Source organism: Dioscorea cayenensis, chromosome 19 (assembly GCF_009730915.1).
Source record: "Dioscorea cayenensis subsp. rotundata cultivar TDr96_F1 chromosome 19, TDr96_F1_v2_PseudoChromosome.rev07_lg8_w22 25.fasta, whole genome shotgun sequence".
Lineage (NCBI taxonomy): Eukaryota > Viridiplantae > Streptophyta > Magnoliopsida > Dioscoreales > Dioscoreaceae > Dioscorea > Dioscorea cayenensis.
Genome location: NC_052489.1, coordinates 18327711 through 18347493, shown reverse-complemented (window position 1 = coordinate 18347493; position 19783 = coordinate 18327711). Strand labels below are relative to the sequence as shown.

At 36.6% G+C, this 19783-nt stretch overlaps 3 protein-coding genes across 3 annotated transcripts; 1 reads left to right on the top strand and 2 right to left on the bottom strand.

Annotated features, from left to right (window-relative positions):
• The first annotated feature begins 2257 nt into the window (after nt 1-2257).
• On the top strand, nt 2258-7141 carry LOC120249960 (probable allantoinase). The gene is made up of 16 exons (XM_039258677.1): nt 2258-2413; nt 2578-2671; nt 2872-2992; nt 3802-3875; nt 4084-4160; nt 4257-4293; nt 4443-4528; nt 4771-4830; nt 5106-5254; nt 5514-5640; nt 5901-6056; nt 6134-6244; nt 6337-6447; nt 6537-6635; nt 6714-6851; nt 6935-7141. Exons 1-15 carry the CDS (start codon nt 2330-2332, stop codon nt 6840-6842), a joined length of 1515 nt encoding a protein of 504 aa, XP_039114611.1. The 5' UTR covers nt 2258-2329; the 3' UTR covers nt 6843-6851; nt 6935-7141.
• Nucleotides 7142-7431: 290 nt separating this feature from the next.
• On the bottom strand, nt 7432-9473 carry LOC120284108. The gene is made up of 3 exons (XM_039290912.1): nt 8792-9473; nt 8511-8647; nt 7432-8316 (listed from the first exon to the last, which is right to left on the bottom strand). The coding sequence occupies exons 1-3, from the start codon at nt 9471-9473 to the stop codon at nt 7432-7434; spliced, it is 1704 nt and encodes a 567-aa protein (XP_039146846.1).
• Nucleotides 9474-9680: 207 nt separating this feature from the next.
• LOC120284106 lies at nt 9681-10448 on the bottom strand. Its single transcript, XM_039290911.1, has one exon. The coding sequence runs from the start codon at nt 10446-10448 to the stop codon at nt 9681-9683; it is 768 nt and encodes a 255-aa protein (XP_039146845.1).
• Nucleotides 10449-19783: the final 9335 nt, after the last annotated feature.

Genomic DNA, 19783 nt, shown 5'->3' with positions numbered 1-19783 from the left:
CCTCAGAGTCTCCAAAGGCCAAGGGGCAACCAGAGACGCTGAGAATAGTATTGAGAGTGGGAGGGACTGGCCATTCACATGCCACCCAGAGATACTTCCAGATTCTCTCAATGATGCATGCAACTTGGTCCTCACATTTATGCATCTGGTCTCAATTGTACCTTTTGATCACGAGGTTAATGACTAACGTTTCTCTAATCAATTTTGAAATTAAAGTTTAGTTTGGTTTGAAGTACTTTTTGTCTCTACTAAATTATTCATCCCAAGTAATTGTTTTTTTCGTTTTTTTTTTTTAATTTACAGCCTTTGTACATATATGAACAATGAAAGAAGTTTTTTTGGATATTGAAAAAAATCTTTAAAAAAATATTTCTGTCCAAAAAAAAGAAATTCACGAGTTTTCTTAAATTTTAGTTTAAAACAATTTTTTAAGAAATACTGTTTTTTTTTTAAAAAAAAGAAAAAAACATTTTTTAATATTTTACCTAAAGATTTTAGGTGTTCATGTGTGTAACGTGCATTGAATGATTTTGTGATCAGATCCAATTGATAAAATGATCTTTTTTTCGTTGAAGCTCGTCAACAAAGATTTTTTTTTTTTTAAGTATGAATTGATTGTTTTGCACAACATAATTCAAACCAATCCGAACTAGTCTAATTTTGTGTTATATATATAATTGTAGTTTTGTAATTGTTCTTCTTGTATCAATTTTAAAAAAAAATAAATAAATATTTTTGTTCTTTATCTGTAAACATAAATCAAATTTACTAGGTCATATATAGTTTGTCTTTTGATTTACTTAATTTTTTCACATAACACAACAATGTTTAAGTTATTGTAATTGGTACACAATCGTAATTGTTATTTTTTAAAAAAAATAATTTTAAAAAAACAACAATAAAAATATTTAAATCATGCTTATTTATATAATATATTTTTTTCCTTTTGTATTTAGCATAAGAATATACCTATATATAAAGAGAGAGAGAGAGAGAGTAAGAGTTAAAATGAAACACGAAATCTCTAATTGAGCTTAAAACTTTTCTCTTAATGAATGACACATAAAAAGCAAAGAAAAATTTGAATTGAGGAAAAAGACAAGTGAAGAAAAGTCTCAGCAAGGACTGGTATTTTATCGCCATCAGCCGAATAAGTGTTCCCATAGTCTTTAAGGGTTGGGAATCCTCTAGATCCACGTTCCAGCCTGGACTTCACTAAACTAAACAAAAGCAAAAAGGAATCCAAACTAAGATTCCTCTCCTCCCTTAGTAGACTCTTGTCCCAGACTCTCTCCCACCTTTCATGGTGCTTTGAATCTCTTGAGCATCTCTGACCGCCACTACTGACCATCTAATAAATTACTCGGTAAATTGTCCCTCCGGAACATTTTAAAACCGCTCATTTTCTTCTCGTGAGCCCGCTTTTATGGAATCTCCACCCCACATGGTTCCGCAATTATTTTCTCTTAAAGTGGTCCGACGGAGTTGCGTACTAGAGATTCCGTGGGTCCCATTGTTTGTATGCATCAAAACAAGTCCCAGTACCCGAAACGTGCCCACTGCTCACTGGTTATTTATTTCCAGTTAGATTCCAGATCCCACTTGGCGTGTGTATTGATTTAAAAGCCCCTGAATCTTATTTTTATTTTTGATAAAAAGTGAAGCATATTATATATATATATATATATATATTTTACTCAGCTACTTAATTATTCAGATATTTTTATTTGATTCATTGAATTATAAAAAATTTTAATTAGTATCAACACTTTAGTTTCATATTTAATTGAACCATTTATCTTTATGTGTTATAAATAGTAGGCTAACGTGGTATGACACGTCACTTAAATTATGCCACATGGCGCACCTACGTCACACCAGCTACAGCACGTGATTAACTTGTTTTGTTTCACACGTCAACTATTTTGTGAACCCTAAAAACTGTTTAAAGTACTAATTTTTTTAAATGAATTTAAAAAAAATTATGGATTTTAATATTGCGCGAGTGGCAATCTTTTCAAGATATATAATTGAATGAAACTTCATTATTTCTATAAAAATCCGTGAAGAGTACTATGGGGGAGTTTTTCGTAAACAAATTTACAATTAATGGTCACAGAAAAATAAGCCAAAAAAATCCACAAGAAATGCCAGAGTATATTAACGAAAAAAGCCCTGAAACTTTTTTATTTTGATATAAGCCCTTGTAATGTAGTTGAGGGATTTTTAAATAAAAAACAGAGTTTTTGGAGGGCTATAAGAAGAGTGGCAGAGGAGGGATTGGAGAGACGAAGGGGAGAAGAAGAGGAGCTTGAGAGATTGAGAGAGAATGGAGATTCTTCAATGGAGGGTTCTCCCATTGCTCTCTCTTCTCGCCTCCTTTGTACTCCTCTACATTCAAACCTCATCCAAGGTATACATCCTCTCTATCTATCCTTTTTGTGTTCTTTTGTTTCTTTGATTGAGAGGAATGATGGTATATGGATTCATTTCAATAGATCTGTTGTTTCTTTGATTGATGCTTGAGTTTTTGGAGTTTCAATGGGTTGAGATTTGAATGTTGTTTGTATGATGCAGCGATCGAACAGTGAGTGTAGTTTGTTTCCTCATGAGCAGTTCTGGATACTTAGCAAACGTATTGTCACTCCTGATGGTGTAATCTCTGGGGCAGGTTTGTTCAAAGAGACTTAAAAAAATAATTTAATATCAAAAAAAAAAAAAGATGAAGAAATAATCAACATGCTAGGTTTTGAGTTAAGATTTTATTTGGTTATTGAAGCTTGAATATGTAATGATAAGATCCTGTAAATGTTTCTGAAGGTAATGCAGATTATATCTTACTAATTATTTATAATTTATGGGATTGAACAGTTGAGGTGAGAGGAGGAAACATTGCTTCAGTAATTGAGGGAGATGATTTACAGGGTTCTGTTATTGGTGGTCATTTTCTAGACTATGGAGATGCTGTTGTTATGCCTGGATTAGTGGATGTGTAAGAAATATTCAGACTTCTTTTCATATAATTATATAAAACTAATTTATTGTTTTTAATTTTTACATATATCACCATGGCCACTCTCAAGACATTCTCGTTGCTTTGTGAAACAAATATTTACTATTGCTGACAAGAATTCTTTTTGTTGGTTAATTTATGAAACAAAAGAGAACTTTGTTTCCTTTGCTGATTGAGATTCAAAAGTTATGAATTTAAAAACAACTTGGCTTCCTCCTAATTGTTGGAAAGTATGAACCTTGCTTTGGAGTTAATTTGGAGTTGGGTAATTGCTTGGCTTAGGTTAGATTACTGAACTAGTGGTCCTCTTATATTGCTTTCATCACCACCTGCATCATCACACTATTCACACTTGCACTATTGTTACTTTGGTACCTTTTAGTTGGCCCATAACAACGAAAGTTTGTATCTTGTGACCCAATTGGAAAGGCCTGGTAAGGCCTAGGAAGGCCAGTAGATGTCATATCCACTCATGGTTGGACTTAAAACTATGTTAGGCATGATAAAGTCTACTTACTTTCTCAGTTTCTCTGATCTGAATATATATCTATTATTTTTTGTTTTTTTGGAAATTTCCTTGGTTATTTGGATGGACAAGGTTGTAGCTTGGCTCTGTTTATGAGAGGAGAATATCTGTACACAGTTTAAATTTTCATGAAAACCTATAATCTTCTTTTTCTTTTATGAGACAAAGTGATATTGCTTATGCTGAGTTGATGATTTATCAAGATTTTCAAAGTTAAAAACTTGTGTTTTAGAGTTAGCTTCTTATGTTGTTTTATTTACAGGCATGCACATCTTGATGAACCTGGAAAAACTGAATGGGAAGGATTCTCCACAGGAACCAGAGCAGCTGCTGCTGGTACAATTTGATCTCTTTTGATCAATCAGCACTTAGATTTAGACAGTATCTCCCTTATTGCAGAACTATTAAAATATCTGCACACCTTTGTCATTAAGGATAAACTGTGAAAAGCTGCTAGATCTACTAATCTATTTTTGATGGCTAAAACTACTTTTATTAAAGCGATAAACTTCCAGTGTTAATCATGGAAATTTCTGCCTTTCAGGTGGTTTGACAACACTGATTGACATGCCGCTTAATAGTGTCCCTTCCACAGTTTCTGTGGAGACACTAAGACTGAAGGTTTGTACTTAATGAGAGTGCCATTGCTTCATAGTGTTTTGGTTTTGGTCAAGTAACTTGTGAATGGTAAATAACTAACCACTTCTCTGTTAACAGGTTGAAGCATCAAAGGAGAAACTACATGTCGATGTTGGTATGTCCTAAACTAACAATGATGTCCATTTTCAGTTCACTATGCAAATTGAATAGTCTTCTTCCTCTAAAGCTAATAATTTTCTGCCAGTTTTAGATTCACACTTCAGCTGTTTCAATATTAAAGTTGCTTAATTTTGGTGTATTCAGGTTTCTGGGGGGGTTTGGTGCCAGATAATGCCTTCAATGAAAGTGCTTTAGATAGCCTTATGGAAGCTGGGGCGCTTGGACTAAAGGTAATTAATTAAAATAATATCTATAATGAAAGAGTATTATGTTAGACTGTTAGTGAATGTTGGATTATGGGAATGAGAGGGAGCTGGTGGTTGGTTTTGGTACCTCACATAAAACATGACATTTCTGTGCACTTATGAGGCTACCTAACAGAGTCTGGTCTCAGCTATATATTTTTTTGAGTATATGTATTTTCATGTATTTGTTTATTTATTTTGACTATGATTCTTTTGTTTGCCTGTAGTCTTTCATGTGTCCTTCAGGAATCAATGACTTCCCAATGACAAATTCAACCCATATCAAGGTGTGTTCCTTGTCTTCTTATCGTTTATTTGGACAAAAACAAATGCTTTTTGTAAGTCATGTTTCTTCAATTTTATTTATTGTAAAACTTGTGAATATATGACACAGATTTGATCTTGAATCATGTTGGATTTTTTTTTTTTAATTTGAAACCAAAATCTTGTTTTAATCGTTAGAGAGTTTCACATTTTTCTTAGCAATTGTAAATGCTGAAACAAAGATTCTATGGTTTTTGTCTTTCTGTTAACCATTCTTCTGCTAATTTATGTTCTATAGGAAGGCTTAGTGGCCCTGGCAAAGTACAACAGGCCTTTGCTAGTTCATGCAGAGCTTGTTCCTGATTCTCATAGCAGCACACAACTTAATGATGGCATTTCAGATGTCCGATCTTATGCAACATACCTTAAGACAAGACCTGCCTCATGGTAAATTAGTGCACATTTTATTGAATCATTATAAATTCTTTCAATGATCTTCAGTCTATTTTATAACGCAGTTTTCGTAGATCATTGCCTATGTTAATCAGCATTATTCGGAATAGAATCTTATGTTGTGTAAAAACATTCTCAACTTTGTTTTGAATGCAAAAAAATCAGAATAACTCAACCATTCTGAAACATTTTAATATTTGTCTGACATAATAATAGTATGCCAATACCTAAATTACATTCATAACTTTCTCAGGGAGGAAGCAGCAATCCGTGATTTGCAGTCAGCAATGCAAGAAACCAGGGTTGGCGGTCGTGCTGAAGGAGCCCATCTCCATATTGTTCATTTATCAGATGCAAGAGCTTCCTTGGAACTAATTAAGGTAAATCATCAATATTTACTCTAATCTTCATATAAGTCACTTTGTTTCATGCATATTGATTAGATTACTTTGTCTTTGAGATTGAAGTTTGAATTCTACATTATGAAAGAAAATAACAACAATGCATCATATTGCTTATTGTTGTTGTTGTTGTTCTTACATCAAGCTAGCACAAAGGAGACATTCACTACAATTTGTACATATTCTTATTAACTATTAACGATAAAAACAAAGAGAACTAATTCATATTGCTTATACAGGACGCAAAAAGCAGTGGTGCAAGCCTAAGTGTTGAGACTTGCCCACATTACCTTGCATTTTCATCTGATGATATCAAGGATGGAGACACCCGCTTCAAATGCGCACCACCGATTCGCGATGAAGACAATAGGCAAAATCTGTGGAATGCTCTACTGGTATTATTTTAATCCAAGGATATTGCATCTCCTTCTTTGCAACATTGTTTTGTAATAAGCTGTTCATCTTATTCTAGGAGGGTCATATTGACCTGGTAAGTTCTGATCACTCACCATCAGCACCGGAACTTAAACTTTTCGGTGAAGGTGACTTTATGAGAGCATGGGGTGGGATTTCCTCTTTGCAGGTAAACTCTTTTTCCTACCAAGAAAAAGAACACTAAGCTTATCAATGCATCGAATTGTATCAAGTTAAATGTGGTTTATGCAATGTTTGCAGTTTGTTCTTCCTGTGACATGGTCATATGGACTAAAACATGGAATTACATTGACTCAATTGTCTAAATGGTGGAGTGAGAGGCCAGCAAAACTTGCAGGTCAAGACCAAAAGGTACCACTTATATTCAAATTGATGTCGAATTTTACACAGAAACATGACAAGCTAGAAACCTTGCAAGTTCATAACACTCTTTAATTCAGGGGGCTATCAAAACTGGAAATCATGCTGATTTTGTTGTCTGGGAACCAGAAATGGAATTCGAACTTGATGAAAGCCACAACATATACCACAGACATCCTGTATGTACTTCTTCCTACAAAATTGCATCGTCTTTTAATATCGAATAGCATTTGATTTGATCTTCGAATTTCATGCAGAATATATCAGCATACATTGGAACAAGATTATCTGGCAAAGTACTATCAACCTTTGTTAGAGGGAATCTTGTTTTCAGTGATGGAGAGCATGCTCCAAAAGCTTGTGGTGTTCCAATTCTTGCAAAATAGATAGAAATGGTGAGCCTAATATATCAATTTTATTAAACACATTGTGAAAAATTGTGCTTCTTCTCATGATCATGATTTTCAAAATTTTTCAGGAATTCTTGGTGATCAAAACCTCTCTGTAAATACATCGTCTTAGCATAAAGAAAATGCTGATTCTACATGCAAGTGGAATCTTGAAGCTGATTCATGAATAACTTGTGACTTTGTAGTTCAATCTTGAAGTGTTATGATAAAGTCTTCTAAGTTGAACTGCATTAATTGAAATGTTAGAGAGATGTTTAATAATTTTTTTAATGAAATGTTGTTTCTCTCTCATTCTTAATTTTGTGAATTTTTTGAATGTGAGATACTACGGTGGAGAAAATAACCAAACCAACCAAAAAAAACCCAAAAAATTGGAGGACTATATAATTATTGAGTTATTTGGCTGTTTTAATTATGAAATTTTGGGGACAATTGACAAAGTGGATAAACCACATGCATTAAAGTGAAACACTAAAAGATACAACAACCTTTCCACTAGATGTGGAAACAAAATACAAACAAAAAGAGGAACAACGGGTCTCCTCCTGACCCAAGCCCACAACAACTACTCCCGACTAATAGTCTGAGCCACTTCGATCGCGGACTCCTCCTCCACCCCTTCAGGACGAGATCCAGAGAACTCTAAGCTGCGCCTGATCGAGGAAATAGAATCATCCAACTTCACTCCCAAACCCTCAGGAGCTGCAGAGAACCAAGATAAAATCATATGATCAGTCTTCACCATAACAGAGTGAGGATGCGCACATTTATCAGAAAATATATAATCATTTCTCGTCAGCCAAATAGACCACACAAAGGCTTTCACTGCCCCGTCCCCGACCACCCGGATCGCTAGACGTAAAGCAGACCTCCAGTCACCCCACAAAAGAGACGTAGAGGTGGAAAGAGTCGGTAACTGAAGAGACCTACTGATGTGTGCCCACACATCCTGGGAGAACCGACATCGAAGAAAAAGGTGATCAACCGACTCCACCTCAGAATGACATAGAACACAAGTGTCTGTCCGGAGTCTGTTACAATGGTACTTAGCCAGGTTTTCTAGGGAAAGAACCTTATTCTTCCAAGCTAACCAGTTAAAAATGTTGACCTTCCTCGGGCAGGGGCCTTTCCAAAAGGAGTTTGCAATCGAACACCGTAATCCTCCATCGTTCAGAAGACAATAAAAGGATTTAACCGAAAAAATCCCATTTGCTGTCAAACTCCAAACCTTAGAATCCTGATCGCTACCATCAGCCAAACACAACCTGTACAGTAGTTGCAACAACAATGGGTCAGAATCGAACGAAGGGCTAGCAAGCAAGGGCGCCAACTCTCTGACAGTCCCATTAGGTATCCGGGACAAAAGAAAAGATTCAAGCCAGATATGCATAGGTGCAAGACCATTGAACCATCTGTCCTTCCAGAAAAGAGAGTCTGCCCCGGATTTCACCTGAACTGAGACACAACCTCTAAAAGCAGGGAGGCAATGGAAGACTCTGCCATTCGAGCGCCTAAACAAATCCCAGTTGGGACCACCATAATTGAATCTCAAAATCTTTGCCCCACCCCAGCTCGAGTCAGAGAGGAGTTTCCACCGCCATTTCCCCAGCAACGTCAGATTGAAGGAGGAAATATCCAAGATACCTCATCCACCTTACTTCTTCGAACGGCAAATGTTCTTCCAAGACACAAGTCTACATCCAGGGTGCTCAATGTCAGGCCCACTCTATAAGAAGTCTCTTCCAAGCCGATCAATCTTTTTGATAACCCACGCAGGGAGCCTGTACAACAACATCCAGTACGTCGGGATGGCTGATAAACAGAGTTGAGCAAGGTGAGCCACCCGCCAACGGAAAGGTAGAACGACTTCCAGGAGGACAGTCACCCTCTGACTTTAGTAATCAAGCTCTCCCAATCCTGCTTACGGGGCCTCCTGCCCGATACGGGAATACCAAGGTAAGTAACTGGGAGAAGGCCCACTTTACAATTAACAGTTTTTGCCACGCAATCATCAGGAAGTAAGCTCAAATTGGTGGAGTAAAGGCAAGTTTTGGAGAAATTTGTTTCCAAACTAGAGAGCCCTTCAAAAACCAACAGGATCAGCTTAATCACCCGGAGATCCTCTGCCCCCCCAACCGTAAGGATCAAGAGGTCATCCGCATAATGCAAATTGCAGATACTACCAAACTCCCCCAATGGCACCCCAATCAATACATGAGAATTAATCGCGTTGTCAAACATAGCACACAGCACATCCGAAACCAACACAAAGAGCAGCGGTGACAGGGGGTCACCCTGGCGTAAACCTCTTTGATATCTAACGTACCCATTGGGAGACCCATTGATTAAAATTGACGCTTTAGACGAGTTGATCAGCGAGCGAATCCAACCTAACCATTTGGATCCGAACCCCCTAACCTCCAGAAGCTCCAGTAAGAAGTCCCAATCCACAGAGTCAAAAACCTTAGCGAAATCCACCTTGAGGATGTGACCAGGCAGTCTTCTTTTGTGGATACTGAAGATGGCCTCCTCCGCCGTCGCGATATTGTCCAGTATACATCTCCCCTTAAGAAAAGCATATTGAGCGTGATCTACCAAAGAGTCCATAACCGTACTGAGCCTTGAAGCCAAAATCTTGGAGATGGTCTTCAAAGAAGAGTTAATTAGGCTAATGGGTCTATAGTCTGCCGGAGAAGCCGGGCTCGAGACCTTCGGGATGAGTGCAATACACGCCCAATTAATTCTTTCTAGGTTAGCCTTCCCAAGGAAGAAATCCTCACATAATTGCCACACCTCCAATTTTACAATCTTCCATTATGTTTTAAAGAAATGCATCGGAAAACCATCCGGTCCAGGTGCTTTGTCACTCCCATGGTCAAAGACCGCTCTTTTGACTTCCTCCAGAGTAAAGGGGCATTCAAGAAAAGATAGGTCAACAGAAGCTTTGTTCTTCAAAAGATCACGAAGGTCCACTTTGAAACGAAAAACTCGTTTTTGGCCAAACAGATCCTTGAAACGACGTACGAAGACTTTTCCAATGTCTCTAGCAGAATTAAAGGTGTCATTACCCTCAATGATGGAAGGCATATAATTGCCATTTTTCCTTCCATTAGCTACCGAATGAAAGTATTTTGTATTTTCATCACCTTCCTTCAACCATTGTAAGCGGGAGCGCTGCTTCCAGTACAATTCCTCTTGCCTACGAATAATGGCTAAGTTCTCAGTCAGCACGCACTCTCGTTGAGATTCAGCCACGTTAAGGCACCTAGCTTCTTTGATAATATCAAGCAATTCGAGATCATGCAAAAGCGACAACTTCTTAAGCTTAATGGAGCCAAAGTTCTCCTTCGCCCAACTTCGGAGCTCATCCCTAAGCCAAGCCAATTTTTTAGCCAAGACGAAGGTCCCACAACCCTGTGCCTTATACCTAGCCCACCACTGTGCCACCAAGTTCGAGAAACCCTCTACCGTGGTCCAGGCAAGCTCAAAACGGAACTGCCTAGGATTGACACAATGCATTCCCACCTCTAGTCGAATAGGTACATGATCCGATCCCACCCTCGGGAGGCAATTCTGAATCATCCTAGGAAAACGGTTAGCCCACTCTCTATTCACAAGAAATTTTGGGGACAATTTGTGTATTGGTAAATCCGTTCTCATTTAAAGTTAAACTTTTTAATAAATATTTAATCAAAATAGCTGAGTTTTCCCCCCTTTTGAAACTTTGAATAAGTACCTCAATATGGTCGTTGATCTGAAAGATCAATCACTAGGATTATTGAACATTTTTTTGAAGTTCAAAAGATCTAAATTGACATGTTCTTTAGTTTAAAAGAAATTTTGATAAAAAGAAAACGAAAATAATTAATTCTGTATTCCAAATAAAATTTTAAAGGATAACAATCATACACGTAATTAGATTTTATGTTATATATATAAACCCAAATAAGCTGAACCATCAACCCCTTAACTGGAAAGGTGGATTACCATTTCTATTAAGCACAAAACAAACAAAACCCCGCAAGAGTATTTACAACAGAAGAACAACCCAAGGTCCACTAGATGTGGCACAACATTGGAGGACCAAACACAAAATGGAAGCAAAACACAAAACGAGGAAGAACAAGCTTCCTTACATACCACACCAAACAAAGTGCACTAGCACATGTGCTGATCCTGCACCTCCTCACCACTAGGTTCATGAGAACAAGGCCCTAAGAACTCCAGACTAGGCCTAATAGTAGAAATGGAATCTTCAAATTTCTCTTTTGTACCTTCCCCGATAGCTAAAAACCAAGATAATAGCATATGATCAATTTTCACAATAATAGCATGAGCAAGCATAACATGATCATTGAAGATGCGATTATTTCTAGCAAACCAAATATTCCACACACAAGCTTTTACAATTAAATCTTCAAGATACCTTCTTAACGGACTCAAGAGAAACCTCCAAGTATCCTATAGATTTAGCATTGACTGGGAGGATCAGGCAACTGTAGCAACGCCACAAAATAATCCCACACTTGTTTCGCGAAATTGCACATAATGAAAAGATGATCAACAAATTCAATCTCCGCGTGGCACATCACACAGGTAGCAGTCGGCAGCCTATTACATCACCGCTTCTCCAGATTTTCCAAAGAGAGGATCTTATTCTTCCACTCAGCCAGTTTAAGAAGTTGATTTTCCGCGGGCAGCTCCAACACCTGAACAACTTCGCTACCTGACATCTAGTGCAACCATCGTTTAAGAAATTGTAGAAGGATTTAACTGAGAACAATTCATTAGATATAAGACTCCACCATTTTTTGTCCTTTTGTTCTCCGGAAGGCATTTGAACTCGACCATGAAAAATTAGAACATCCAGATGTTCCACAAAAAGGAGCTTCACTCAACAGGATAGCCAGATCCCGCATAGAACCGTTCGGGTAATGACATTCTCTAAACTCCTCGGGCCACAGATGCATAAGCGCCCTACCATCCAACCATCGATTTTTTCAAAATAGCGTCTCAGATCCCGAATGGACGCGTTGTGTAATACACCCACAAAGAGCTGGGAGACAGTTATAAACACCTTTTTGAAAGAAAGTTATTCTCCCAAACTGCCTAGGAAACATATTCCATCTAGTGTCGCTGTAGTTAAATTGAATCACATAAGCCCTCACCAAGTGTTATCATTCACAAACTTCTACCACCATTTCCCCAGCAGGGCCTAATTGAATATCTTAAGATCTAAAATGCCCCAACCTCCTTGATCAAGCGACCGACAAAGGTTTTTCAAGCTAACTAGCTGACTACCCGGGTGATCAAGATCCGGCCCAGACCATAAGAAATCGAGTCGACATCTATCAAGCTCTTTGATAACCCAACATGGCAGTTGGAAAATAGACATCCAACACATTGGGATCATCATTAGCTAAAGTAAGTCAGCCCCCAAAGACAGATGTTGTATTTTAGTGAACACCAATCAAAATTGAGTGTCAAAAAAATGATACAAATTGAAGCTAAACACTCAAAATGAAAAATAACCATAATACGCTGTTATTCAAAATATTTACCTAACTTTATAATATAAAATTCACCTATAGAGATACATGAGTAGATATAATTTTTAGGATGATGCCATATACAAGTAAATTTGTCAATTTTTTAAATAAATATGCATAAAATAAAAGACTCAATTATTATTTAAGAAAGATTAACCTTCAACCTCTGTCATTCGGAGGGAAATAAATTATCACTATTTCATGTGCTTAGTTTTCTTAATGGTAAAAAACAACCAAGGGGTTGTTTGTTTGCAAGGATTGGACTAGGAATGGATTGAGAATGGGGCCAATCCATTGTTTGGTTGGTGGGCATAGGAATGAGGAAGAATTTTTTGAGGAATGAGATGAGGGAAGAACCCTAATTGCCATTCATCCTAATTTCTTGAGGAATGCGCAATCCGGAACTTGAAATGGGAATTTTACCCCTGACATTAATTGTTTTTCCATCTAGGTTTTCTCCTTTTCCTTTGGTCTGTGACAGAAACCACCGCCGTCTTCATTTAGTCTGTGAGAGAAAGCCGTCTGTAGCCTTGAAAGACACCGCCGAGCAAGAGATCTTGAAGGTTTGCGGTTGTTTTTTGTTTTTCTCAGATCTTTCTATTTGATGTGTTCTTTTTTTATGTCATTTGTGATTGTTAGTATTTGCACTTTCTTTTTAAGAAATTTACTTTGGTGGATGCTAGTTTTGAGGAATTCTTGATTTTTGGGTGAATCTAGTGCCAGTGAACTTATGATGTGTTCTTTTTTTATGTCATTTGTGATTGTTAGTATTTGCACTTTGTTTATAAAAAATTTACTTTGGTTTTGAGGAATTCTTGATTTGGTGAATTTAGTGCTAGTGAACTTATGATCCATGGTTATATTAAAATGGAAGTTCAAATCCTTAAGTTTAAAAGTTTCCTGGAAGTAGTTGAAATTTTCATTGGATCAAAGATGATAAATTTTATTGGATGATTATGCAATGCGAGCTTCATTGTTTTGCCTTTCTTCATGCAAAGGTTTGGATATTGCAAACTGTGTTGGATCTGCACTATGTTTATTGTATAGCCCCATGCCAATTGGGTCATAAAACTGGCTTGAATTAAAACGTTTGGTAAATACTTAATAACTGATCATAGATTTTGATAAACCATTGATGAGTTCACTAACTCATCTATTTGAATTTTTTTTTTAAAGAACTATAGTTCATTGTATAGGTAAGAATGTCGTTTGTCAGTATTGAGGTTAAGTTTCTTTAGCATACCTACTTTTGCACCCTTTCTCAATTTTTTTCTTCTCTAAATTCATTCATTTTTCTTGTTTACTTTATATAAATACACAAGAACCTTAGTCTCATGTCCATTGAATTAGAAGATATTCTTCATCCAATCAAACACTCATTATCTAACAGTTGGTCCATGATAATGACTCATCTAGCTAAATAAGTGTTTACTATAATTGTACATGACTGTTCTGAAAATGCTTGTGTTGTTCATCAAAATAACCCGTGCGCTTCATGTTTGATCGTTTTGGACGACATTATAGGATTGTTGCAATGTTTGTTTCATAAGTTGATCAAGACTGATTGATTGATTGATTGAATGTCGTTCTAGCAGTTTTTTCTTATGTTTTATTATGTGAGCATGCACCTTTGATATGTTATGGAGTTGGTGCCTTGTTTGTCTTTGGCAAATCATGAACAAGTGTTATTCATCCGAGACTTTGAATTTTGTTTTATGCACTACAGGATGCTATTAGCTTCATATTTATTAGCAACTAGATGTAAGATGAAACTCCTTGACATGTCTTTTTATTGAATGCTGATAGTTTCATAGTGTTTGTTGAATTGGTAGTGAGATATGGTTTTTTTAAAGTTGTTAAGATGAAACTCCTTGTGTTTTGTTTAGATGGATCATTCAGCAGGTATTTGGGAACAAAAATCAAAGTTTGAAGCTGTTAAGGATTGGAATGGGATAAGCCAAGTTATACTTCGATCTCTTCGAGGAGCTTCCACTCCGGTGAGATTTTTGTATAGTTCTAGTTCTTATGAGTTGTTAACGTTTGCTTAAATTGTTTGCAAGTATATATATATATATATATATGTTTTCTTGGTTTGTTTTGATAATTTTTTTTTATCGTAAATACAAGTTAGTCTTCATGATGGACAAGTAATATCATGGAGGAATGATAGAGGTGAAGTACTGCTCTTCACTAGCATTGAAATCTGTCTATATTCATTTCCCATGCCTTTTGTATTCACGAATGATGAGAATATATTTGATGATTACTGATGGTAAGAGTCTTCATTCTCAGTTTGTTAATGATTGTAACTCATGATCACTTGAATTATGTATTATTGATGCATTACATGAAGTATTTGTCCACATGAAATTCACTTAGGGGGCGTTTGGTTGGATGTAGTTGAAAATGCAGTGGATTTGTATTTAGAAATCCTTGTATTTGTAAATTCAGAAGAGTCAAATCTAGTGTTTGGTTGGATGTATTTGTAATACTGGATCACAGAATTTTGTGTTTGGTTAGAGAGATTTGTAAATTTGGATATAATAATATTATATCATATTAATAATTAATATAAATAATTAATATATATTATATAATTAATATAATTAATATATACTTAATTTATTCTAATAAAATATAATATATTAATTATTTATTAAAATGATGGATATAATAATTATATCAATTTTATATTATATTAATAGGTAAGGCTGTTAAAAAAATTTTAAAGATAAAATCTCACTATATAAAATTTTCAAATGTGTTTTAAATTTTTTAAATAATTATAGTTATTTATTTTAAATTTTAATTAATTAAATATATCAATTATGATAAAGTTAAAAAATATTTAATTGTGATAAAGTTAATGTTGGAGATAGTGGGTTAGTTATTTTAAACATAGATTATAGTGGAGATAGTGGATTCAAAACTCATGGATTTTGGAATTCGGCCATTTTGGCCGAATTCCAAAATCCCTCATTTTTGGGATCTGCAAATACATGGACTTCTGAAATCCTTTCAAACAAACGGGGGATTTCTAAAATCCAGGAATTTTCACATCCAAGTATTTGCAAATCCTGCAAAACAAACATACCCTTACCTTGTTTAGAGTTCTGTTTTTCAATTGTTCTTTTATTGTTAGCAAACTGGTCATTTATATTTAACTACAAGCAATCTTCAAACCTCCAAAGGCAATGAGGGGAGAAATTCTTATATGTATTTGTTATTGCAAACGCACTATAATTGGCATGATTTGACACATAGTCAAGATGACATGGCAACCTGTGTGACGTGGCATAATTGATGATATGGCAAGGCATAGTGACATGGCAAGGAGTCTTGACTTGGAGACAAATATCTTGAATATCTTGGTGGAGTTATTTTTGGCAATGTATTACAACTTGAAGACAAGATCATATCAAGACCATATTTAGAGAGATTTGATTGGAGACTAAATATGGATGGAGCTTATTAAAGAAATATCTATTAATAATATGAATGAAGGCTATTGAAGGTATGATTTGAAAAAACCTTAATGAAGATGATTGAAGACTATTAAGGGAAAGATTTGAAGATATGCCTGTTATTGGCATGGTTGAGGTGATTAATTAAAGATCTTTCTTGGGAAGATTTGAAAACCAAACTTGGGTGAATTGAAGATCAAGTTTGGTAAGTTTCGTGAAGACGCACAAGGATGTGCGCTCCTTGCGAGGGGACTGCATGATGAGGAACTGAGGTGGTAGGCTAGTTACCGGCAGTCGGGATCCGAAGATTTGGCTGCATTGACTCTGACTAAGCATGACCGGGAGGTTGATGGGTGTTGAGGTCATCCGCAACGTAACCAAAACTCAGTCAAGTTAGCAGTCAGGGACATGTTACAATTCATGTTACAGCAGGAGTTACAACAACTAATTTTGGAAGGTTTTTAAATTAGTAGCCGCAAGGATTCTAAAAGAGGTATGTGCTATTTTTAGGACGTTGAGGCATCTATATAAGCTACCTTACTCTGAGATTGGGTGTGTCACTTGTGGGGGAGAGTATGTGAGCACTAGATAATCTAGAGAGGGTAGTGATCTTTATTGTTGGGAGAGTGAGTGACAAGTGTTTGTACTAATATATTTTCACCTCTTTTAGTGGATTGTTTATCTCCGGGCTTGGCCCCTAAGATGTAGGCGAGTGGACGCCAAACTGGGTTACCAATCTTATGTGTCTCCTTTTTGTTTGGTTTGTGTGAATTTTTTTATGAGTGTTTGAATGTCCTCCAACTAGTGAAAATCTCTTGATGTCTTTCAAAATAAAAAAAAAAGGAGGAAATAAAAAAGGGGGAAAATAAAAATAATATATTAAAAAAAAGGAGGGATTAATTTTTTGAAAATATAAAAGGATGCCTTGGAAGTTATAACTAATTAAATGGGCATAAAATCCCTTAAATCCCAAATTATTTCCAAATTGTCTTTTGAGAAGAAGAAGAAGAAGAAGAAGAAGAAGAAGAAGAAGAAGAAGAAGAAGAAGAAGACGGTGTGTGATTTTGAGAAAAGATGAGGACGAAGAGGATGGTTCGCCGTGCTCACACGACCCCACAAGAAATTGCTGCATGAATTGAAGAAGTAAGGTTGAGAGGGACCAATTCTGGTGGAAGTCTAGCAAGAGGAGAAGAATCAGAAAATCTGTTGAAAGCAATCGTCCTCTTTGTCTCTCCTCCGGATGCTGGTTTATCTGACAAAGTAGTAGATGTAGAAACATCATCACAGGATGCGCCCATAGGTGTCAAAGACAGAGATGATCTCTTGAGATGGGTGCGTGAGTCTTTTCCAGGAGCATACGTACAGAGAAATGAAGAAGATGAATAGGAAGATTCAACTACAGTTCCAGATGAAGAAGGTTTAGGGAATCAACAGGTTGGAGTTGAAGATGTTGCAAGAGAAGAAGTGACCCCAATACAAGCAGAAGAGGCTATTGGAGAAAGAAGTACAGATGCTCCCACTGGTACTGAAGAAGTGGCTGCTGCTATTCTAAGTGAAGTCCAGAATAACATTCACCAACATACTGATGTACCTACAGATACTGAACATGTCGCAGCACAAGTTACAACATCTCCTGCAACATCAGACAGTTCATATAGCTCTGAAAATATCCCTCTCAGAGATCGTGTTTCCAAGATTGCTAAAGAAAAGAAGGCCATGACAGACAAGAAGTCCCAGAAGAAGGACAATGTTAACAAGTCCAAGAGGAAATCGTTCTCAAAACCAAAAGTAGAAGTCTCCCCGAGGCCCAAGATAAAGTGTACTGAAGCTGCAAAATAGGGGGAGAAACCATCATCAAGTTCTAAAAAGGAAAAGAAGAAGAAGGCAACTCAGCGTTCTGAAGATAGTGATGAAGACAAGTTTTTGGATGAAGCCTCGAAGACAAAATTCAAGACTGTTGCTGAGAGAGGACTCGTTGTTGAAAGAGTAATAGATGAAGTTGCGTTCAATAAGTATGGTCTGACTGAGCTGTTGCAAGAAAGAAATTTATACAAGTCTGCAATATTTGCTGAAAGCTACAGTTTATCGTTGGTTCAAGAATTTTACAGCAATTAGTCACCAGCAAACAAAGGCATATCCCAAGTTTACATTCGAGGAAAATGAATTCCTTTTACTCCAACTAGCCTGAACAGATTTATGGAGTTTAAACCAGAAGTGAAAGGAAACTATGAAGAATGTCTAGAGCTGAATGAGGAGGTTTTGAAAGAGATTACTGGAGGAAGGATAGAGTCATAGGGAGAAGAGATAAGACTTCCAGCCTCTATCCTTACAGCTAAGTACAACGTTCTGTTTAAACTTGGCATTTTGAATTGGCTACCTGTCTCACACAATTCTAGCATAGTGAAGAAGCTTGCACTTTTATTGTATGCTATTGGAGCTGGAAAGAAGTTTAATCTGGGAAGGTTGATCTTCTAGAATATTGTGAAAGAAGCTGACTGTACAAGCTCCTCAACATCTCTTGGGTAATCTGTATTGCTGTCGCAGTATTTGTTGCAACATGAGTACAACTCAGGAAGGGAGAAGCAGTCACAACAGTAAAGAAGTTGAAGATCTCTCAGAAACTATTTACTCCATGTAAGAAAATTGATTTACCTGTAAGATGGGTGTCTCCACCACTAATGCCTGAAGATACAGAAGAGGTGAATCTATTGGTTGAAGAAGAGTATGAAAAGCTTTTGAAGGAACAGCTAGAGAAGTTGAAAGAAGGCATCGATCACTTTCTGCAGAGTTATTCATCATAGCCTGACAGAAGCAGAAGATTCTATCTCGCCACAAAATTCTTGAGAAGAAGAAGAAAAGAGGAGTTGATGCCAACAAGTTAGGGAGAGATGATGACCAGGAAACCTGAAAGTAGGGGGAGTTGCAGCAAAAGTTATACCAAGACTTGCAACATCTGGAAGAGATTTTGGCATGAATTGTGTCACAAAGGTGGAGAGAACATTGCCACAACACCAGACTGACTAGATTTTTTTTATGTGTTTTTTGTTTGACATTTGAATATTTGGACACTTTTATGTTTTGGACACTTTTATGTTTGTCAGTACTTTATGTTTAATCGTATTTTGTCTCACTAGTTGCAGTTTGTAATATTCTCTTAGTACTTTGTTAGCAACTAGATGAAATCTTGTGTCAATCCTTGTTTCTGTTCTCTAGTTGATGTTGTAACTGGAAGTTGTGACAGTGTCAGTCTAGTCTATGTCCCAGTCAGTGTTGTAACAGGAGTCAATCTGGGTGCAGAAGCAGTTGTGTCAAAAATTATGCCTAAGGGGGAGATTGTTTATGCAACCGCACTATAATTGGCATGATTTGACACATAGTCAAGATGACGTGGCAACCTATGTGACGTGGCATAATTGATGACGTGGCAAGGAGTCTTGACTTGGAGGCAAATATATATCTTGAAGATCTTGGTGGAGTTATTTTTGGTAATGTATTACAACTTGAAGACAAGATCATATCACGACCATATTTAGAGAGATTTGATTAGAGACTAAATATGGATGGAGCTTATTAAAGAAATATCTATCAATAGTATGAATGAAGGCTATTGAAGGTATGATTTGAAGAAACTTTAATGAGGATGATTGTCGATTGAAGACTATTAAGGGCAAGATTTGAAGATATGTCTATTGTTGGCATGATTGAGATGATTAATTGAAGATCTTTCCTGGGTAGATTTGAAGACCAAACTTAGGTGAATTAAAGATCAAGTTTGGTAAGTTTCGTGAACACGCACAAGGACGTGCGCCCCTTGCGAGGGGACTGCGTAATGAGGAACTGAGGTGGTAGGCTAGTTGCCGGCAGTCGGGATCGGGAGATTTGGCTGCACTGACTCGGACTAAGC